The sequence below is a fragment of the Vidua chalybeata genome, chromosome 29 (assembly GCF_026979565.1).
Source record: "Vidua chalybeata isolate OUT-0048 chromosome 29, bVidCha1 merged haplotype, whole genome shotgun sequence".
Taxonomy (NCBI): Eukaryota; Metazoa; Chordata; class Aves; order Passeriformes; family Viduidae; genus Vidua; species Vidua chalybeata.
Genome location: NC_071558.1, coordinates 1 through 6,751, shown reverse-complemented (window position 1 = coordinate 6,751; position 6,751 = coordinate 1). Strand labels below are relative to the sequence as shown.

Sequence of the window (6,751 nt, the reverse complement as noted above, 5' to 3'; positions counted from 1 at the left end):
TTTTCCTCCCCCCCCCCCCAAGGGGTCCCACTCTTTCTCTGAGACCCAGTCCCAGGGTGGGGTTCTCTCACTCTTTTTATCACTCGCTTAGTCTCTTTACTGGCCGCTTTTCTCGCGAAAAAGACGGAAATGCAGCATGGGAGACTGCCGCTCTCGCTTAGCAGGTCTGGGGTAACCAGCTCGCCTCTCATTCACACACATTCATCCCCCCTTTATTCGCCCTGTAATGCAAAGGATCTCCCAGTTGCCGAGCCGTGGGGGCTTTTAGGCACTCGGCACGAAGCTCGGATAGCTGGTACATCTGAGGGTCCACCAGAAGAACGGGAGGGACACTCGGGCTGCTGAAATCCTGCTCGTTTATTGAAGGGTCGCAGAAGGGGCAAACAGGGAGACAACGAAGCAGAAGGGAGGCAGATTCCGAGAGCCCCGAAGGGCGGGGTGAGGATTCTTTTACTGCGTAGGGGTAGGAGAGTTTAGCATTCGAGGGTACAATCTGGAGAAGGCTAAAGGGAGGGGAAATACAACATTAACCAGTGGGGAAAAGGGAAAGGAGTGTTCTTGGTGGAAGAACCAAAGGGAAAACGTGGAACAGAGAAGATTCTAGGCTAAGGGGCAGACTTGAACAATAACTGACAGGACAGGGGGAGGGTACAATTCTCTTACAAAAGGGGGTGGAGAACTCATACAACTGCTGTTTCCCATGGCAACCCTAGACTGCCTTCCCCAACCCCTCCTCCTACATCTCTCCCGTTTTTATTTATTAAATAAGCACTTCCCAACGTTTTAAGCAACATACGTCTAAACAAAAATAAAGCAACCGAGATCATGAACATTATCAGAAAGATCCAAAAGAGTCCCCTGAGGATGATAGCAACCCACCCTGGGACACCCCATCGAGACAGCAGTTTATTCACAGGATCTACAGTCGAGGTCTCAGTCTTGAGGTCGTCAACTTGCTCTCGGATCCGCTGGATATTAGCTTGGATGGATGTGCTCTTTGATGCCAGATTGAAGCAGCACATTCCTTCCAAGTCCTCACAGCCGTGGCCATGGGCGAGCAGTAAGAAGTCAATAGCAGCCCTATTTTGCAGTGTGGCGTGCCGGGTGACTTCTTCGTCCGCTAGCAAGTCGGAAAGGGCAGCGGACGTGGCGTTGGCCTGCTTACTGAGCCAACACTAGAGGGGAGAAAGCTCACCAAGGGCCTTTGCTGTGGCATACCATGGTAAAAATATGGATACCGTGACTCTCTTCGTCTTTCCCCAATTGTAAATTTTTGAATCACAATTTTCGTCGAATTGGTTATAGGATCTCTTTTGCGAGCCAATTTCTTTTCGTTTTTCCAATTTAAAATTTGGGTTTTGTTCGGTGTCAGTGTGGTAAGCTGCCCAAGGCTGCAGGGGCCTCCCTGGATTTGGGAGGGAATCCCTGCCCACACCCTGTCGCCGCAGATGAGAAAAACCCCCCTGGGGAGCACCCTGGGAACTGAGGAGGACCTAGATACCATGGTCGAGGTGTAATTGCACCAATTTGCTGCATGGTATCTCCCATCGTGGGGAGATACATCGTGTCTTTTTACTTCTTGGGTACCAGCGGGGTGGAGTTTAGCCATTTGATCCCAGTCTTTCTGGGAGGGCTGGTACCTAAACCTGACACAATATGTTGCCTGAGAGGAGCCCAATAGGTCCAATTCTTGGGGCTCCTGTGGTGCATATGGCAGAATCCTCGTCCACTCATCCCAGGTGTCCACAGGATTAGGTTTTTTTCCTGCATATGGATAGTCGTTTGGCGACAGGGGGACTCCTACCAGGCACGTGGATAACGGATTGTCCACACTTCCCATGGCCATACAGAAGTTGTCCTGCTTCAAGGACTTCGCCAGCGTGACCCATATGTTTTCTCTCAGCTGTGGGACTATCCAGCTCCTGACCGGTGACAGCCAGATGATGACGATCAGGAGCATCAGATGTTTCAGAGGTGTCCTCAAGGCGGTAGTTATCCTCAGCGTCTTGTGATAAAAGAAAGCATAACTTGAATGATAAATTTTCCTCAGTGGTCCCTCCCCAACCTCCCCCGTTTTTATTTACTAAATAAGCACTAAATAAAATTAGAGAAAAGGGGTAAGGATTGAGGGAAAGGGGAGGTTAGGGGAAAGGAAAGGGTACAGGGGGCGATGGGGTAATTGGGTACATAGAGTTCAGCGGGGGAAAATATCTTCGGGTAATCATGACACGTGTGACGATATTGGGAGGAACGGTCTTTCTTCTCCTCCTCTTCCAGGCAGTGGAAACTCCGTCCAGCGATGAGGTGTTCTCGGTGCTTTGCACCAAGGACACGTTGTCTTGCTGAGCTGGCACCTCTACGAAGGGCTTGACATATTTCCCCGGAATCCATCTTGGTCCTTTATCTGTAGAAACACAGGCATACCCTCTCCCCCAGGTTATTAGAGGGAAAGGGCCCTGGATAGCTTTGGATTCTGGGTCCTTTATCAAGACTGGTGGCCTCTCGGCGAGTTGCGCTCTGGTGTTATTGTGAAAATGGCGGATAATAGGAGGGTCAGGCTCCCTTTCTGAGCAGTTTAAAAAATTCAGGACATACAGGGCCTTACATAACCTTTCGGCTGGGCTCACTGTAATGTCCGGCTTATGTTGTTGTTCAAGGAGCCTTTTTAGATTTCTGTGGGCCCTCTCTATTATCGCCTGTCCTGTAGGATTGTGGGGAATTCCGGTGGTATGGGAAATTCCCCACTGTTGCGCAAACTCACCGAAGCGCTTTGACGCATAGCATGGGCCATTATCAGTTTTTATGTGAGATGGGACTCCCAACGTAGAGAATGCCATGAAAAGATGTTTCATGGCATCCCTGGTTTTTTCGCCTGCATGGACGGAGGCAAACACTGCGCCGGAAAACGTGTCAATAGAGACATGTATGTATTTCATCCGACCAAACGGCTCGAAGTGTGTTACATCTGTCTGCCATATCTCTAGCGCTCCCAACCCTCGGGGATTTGTCCCCGAAATGAGGGAAGGAAGAGCGAAAGACTGGCAGCTCGGGCAGGTAGAAACAATGGTTCTTGCCTGTGCTATCGAGATCTTAAACTGTCGCACTAGAGCCGGGGCATTCTGGTGGTAAAATGCACGGCTGAGCCGCGCTTGCCGGAGTATGTCTGGTAAGGTGGTTGAAGCGGTTGCAGATATTTGTGTTGACATGGCTAGGAGGTCCGCTTTCCGATTACCCTCAGTGATCTCTCCGGGTAAATCGGTGTGTGCCCTTACGTGCATGATATGATAAGGTTGCTCTCTATGGGAAAGTAGCCAAATGAGATCAGAGAGTAAACGGTATAAATTTGTGTTTGAAACTTCTTTGAGGAGGGCACCTTCGGCCCTTTCTGCTACCCAGCGACATAGGCCGAATCAGTGACCACATTCAGAGGCTGTTGAAATTTTTTGAATGCTCTCACGACTGCGGCAAGTTCCGCCATCTGGGGGGAACCCTCAACCACTTGGACGTCAGACTCCCACTTCTGACTGTCCGGGTCCTTCCAAGTGATCACCGATTTGTGGGATCTGCCCGACCCATCGGTGAACACCGTGAGAGCACCTGGAATTGGTGTTTTGCTTTTAAACATTCTCGGGCCAAATGCAATGTATCCTTAAACAATTTATGCTTAGGATAGTGAACCGAAATTTGTCCGGGGAAGCTGTCCAGAGCAATGAGCAAATTTTCATTAGTTTGCAACAACGAGTCCAATTGATCTAATCTAACAGGTAAGTAAATGCACTCAGGGTCACACCCTGCGAGGGTTCAGAGGCGGTGTCGTGCCTTCATTATTAAAGTGGCTAGCAATTCTGCAGGGGTCGTGATCGTCCTAGAGGGCTGGTGTGGGAGGAAGAGCCACTCTAAGATGACCAGGGGATCAGATGCTCTGTTATCCCACTGGAAGAGAAGTCCATGGAGGTGGGGGCACTTACCCAACACCGCGAAGTTCACGGGAAGGGTCCGGACCACGCGGTGTGCCTGGCGAGACTTCAGAGCAACAGCAACCCGTTGCAGGGCTTCCCGCGCGGCAGGTGTCAGCTCGCGTGGTGAGGCGAGGTCTCCGTCGCCTCGAAGCAGACAGAAGAGAGGTGACAGCTCCTCAGTCGTCAGTCCCAGGAGGGGGCGGATCCAGGTGATCGTTCCGCACAGCTGCTGAAGGTCTCGCAGAGTCTTCGGATCCTTGTTGATGGTCAGTGTCTGTGGCGTCACTGTCCTTCCCGTGATGAGGAATCCGAGGTACCTCCATGGTGCTGAGAATTGGATCTTCTCTTCTGCTGTCTGGAGCCCTGCAGCTTTGATAGCCTTAATAGTCTTGTCCAGTGTTGCCTTTAGGTATGTCGAGTCGGAAGCACAAACTAGCACATCATCCATGTCATGCAGGATGATGGCCTCAGGGAAAAGCCGACGCACAGGTGATAAAATCTGCGCTACAAAAGTCTGACAGAGCACAGGGGAATTTTTCATCCCCTGAGGCAGGGATGTCCAATGATATCTTTTAAAAGGTTCAGCCCTATTCAATGATGGTACAGAAAAGGCGAACCTGGGAGCATCCCCGGGGTAGAGCGGAATGTTAAAAAAGCAGTCTTTGATGTCTATCACTGCTAGCTGCCAGTCTCTGGGGAGCATAGAAGGTGACGGAAGGCCTGGTTGAATGGGACCCATATCTTCTATCACATCATTAACCCTTCGCAGGTCTTGGAGCAGGCGCCACCTGTCTGTGCCAGGTTTTCTAATTACAAAGACAGGGCTATTCCAAGGGCTGGTAGAAGGTGTTAAATGCCCAAGTTTCACCTGCTCCTCTACTCATTTATGAAGCGCACTCAATTTTTCTGATGGAAGGGGCCACTGATCCACCCAGACCGGTGTGTTGGTTTTCCAGGTCAGGGGTGGGGAAGTGCGCTCTGCAGTGGCCCACGCTAAAAATCCCACAAAGGGCTAGGGATGTCGAGGCGGGCTCCCCATTGGCATAAAACATCCCTTCCTAATAATAGTATGTTTGAAGAGACAACAAAAGGTCTCACCGTTGCCAATTGTCCTTCCGGACCTTCCACGCACACAAGATGCCTACTCCTCAGAGAGTGGACCGCTCCGCCCACACCGGAGATCCTGCCGCAAGGGGGCACAAGCTCCCAGTCGCTGGGCCACCTCACCTGGGGGATGATGGTCACGTCAGCTCCTGTGTCTGCCATGAGCCGCATCTGCACCGACTTTCCCTGGAAAGAAAGTTTGGCATCAATTAATGGTCTTTCTTTACATACATTTTGGGTGAAGAAAACATGTCTCTCTGTGTCCGGGTCATCGTGGGTGTCCAGTACGTAAAGCAAAGCAAAAGGATCGCCTTTCCTTAAAGTAAATGGTGGGTGGTTACAAATGACGGAGACGGTGATCTCCTCTCCTGGTGGAAAACACACTACCTCAGGTAAGATGGTGATTTCATTTGGCGTGTTGAAGGAGTCTTCTAAGATGAGCACGGTGGTGTCCCGACAGTCGTGGAGGGGGCCCAGGAACCCAGCAGGAATTCTCGTCAGGTCCTCATCCTGGAGAGAGATGGTGACGCTGCTGCGGAGGACCTGATGATTGCCCTGATTTAGGGTACCTGTCCGGCGGAAGAGGCGGAGTCCGTCCTCGTGGCTGCGCTGAACTGCTGGACTTGGCCGCGCGGCCACTCGTCCTCCCTGATGGTCGGGAGGCTGGGATGCTGAGAAGGGCCACTTGGTGTCGTCGCGCGGCCCTTCCTCGCGCTTCGCCGCCAGTTTCCCGCTGGCTGGTACCCTTGTCGCTGTAGATGAAACTGGTGATCTTGATAAAATGGGTTCCTAGGATATGGTCTTGGGGGGGCAAGATAGGTTGTTGAATCTGTGGCCAGTGGGGACAGTTCACCTGGATGTGACCCAGCTGACCACAGTTAAAACAGCGCGTATTTTGTAAGTTTATCATGGCCTCTCCCACCCCTTTGCTGACAGCCAGGGCCACCGTGTGCTCCATTGACATTGCCTTTGTGCAAGCCTCCACCATCTGAGAGATGGTGGGCTCGGGGTCCTGAGGTAGTGCACGGAGAATCTTTTTTGTTTCCGAATTAGAGTTAGAAATGGCCATCTTTCGTAGAAGCTCTGCACGAGCTTCTGCGTTGTCTCTCAATGGCCTCTTTCAGTCTATCAACAAAAGTAATAAAAGTCTCCTCAGGCCCTTGCATGATAGAAGAAAAGTTTTGCAGGGGGTCTTACCATCCGGTATCTTCAGGAGTGCCTCCTTTCCCGCTGCTGCTATGTCCTGAAGCAGCTCCTGTGCTAGTAGAATTTGGTCCTCCGGACTGCTGAACTCCCCTTCTCCAGCAAGGGCTTCCATTGCCTCATCCCCCTCTCCCACCACCTCTGCGAGATCATACTTGCGCAGGAGTGGTTTCAACAGTTTTTTTCCAATGAATCTCCCAGAGGTCGCATTCGGTGGGAGCAAACAGTGCCTTAGCAATATACCTTAAATCATGGGGGACTAGGAAACGTCCAGCAAATGTTAAGTCCAGCACATTTTTAAAGAAAGGCGAGTTTCTGCCATAATCTTTGGCAGCCTTCCTTAACTCCTTCACCTCAGCGTATGGAATTTGCTCCCACTTTGGCTCCCTCCCCCGCCGGAGGATGACCGGTGCCGCAAAGCTGCCCAAGTCCCGTGCCAATTCCAAATCCCATCCTTAATTGCCTCCTCTCTGATCTTTGCCCAA

At 51.3% G+C, this 6,751-nt stretch overlaps 1 protein-coding gene across 4 annotated transcripts; it reads right to left on the bottom strand.

Annotated features, from left to right (window-relative positions):
* Positions 1-1,319: 1,319 nt before the first annotated feature.
* LOC128801413 (uncharacterized) lies at positions 1,320-6,707 on the bottom strand. 4 transcript variants are annotated; one of them, XM_053967283.1, is made up of 5 exons: positions 6,261-6,707; positions 5,451-5,815; positions 5,058-5,249; positions 3,969-4,473; positions 1,320-2,005 (listed from the first exon to the last, which is right to left on the bottom strand). In XM_053967283.1, the coding sequence occupies exons 1-5, from the start codon at positions 6,379-6,381 to the stop codon at positions 1,752-1,754; spliced, it is 1,437 nt and encodes a 478-aa protein (XP_053823258.1). In that variant the 5' UTR covers positions 6,382-6,707; the 3' UTR covers positions 1,320-1,751. The 4 variants fall into 4 exon arrangements, with proteins under 4 accessions (XP_053823258.1, XP_053823256.1, XP_053823257.1 ...); XM_053967281.1 differs by having other exon boundaries at positions 5,058-5,815; XM_053967282.1 differs by having other exon boundaries at positions 5,187-5,815.
* Between the last annotated feature and the right edge of the window lie 44 nt (positions 6,708-6,751).

Excerpts from the sequence above, each read along its gene's own strand:
- LOC128801413 (XM_053967281.1), bottom strand. The coding sequence starts at position 6,381 with ATGGAAGCCCTTGCTGGAGAAGGGGAGTTCAGCAGTCCGGAGGACCAA. Across the intron at positions 5,816-6,260 it reads ACTCCTGAAGATACCGGATG|CGACAAGGGTACCAGCCAGC; the intron begins GTAAGACCCCCT and ends TTTCATCTACAG. Across the intron at positions 2,006-3,968 it reads CGTGAACTTCGCGGTGTTGG|ACGCTGAGGATAACTACCGC; the intron begins GTAAGTGCCCCC and ends TTTTATCACAAG.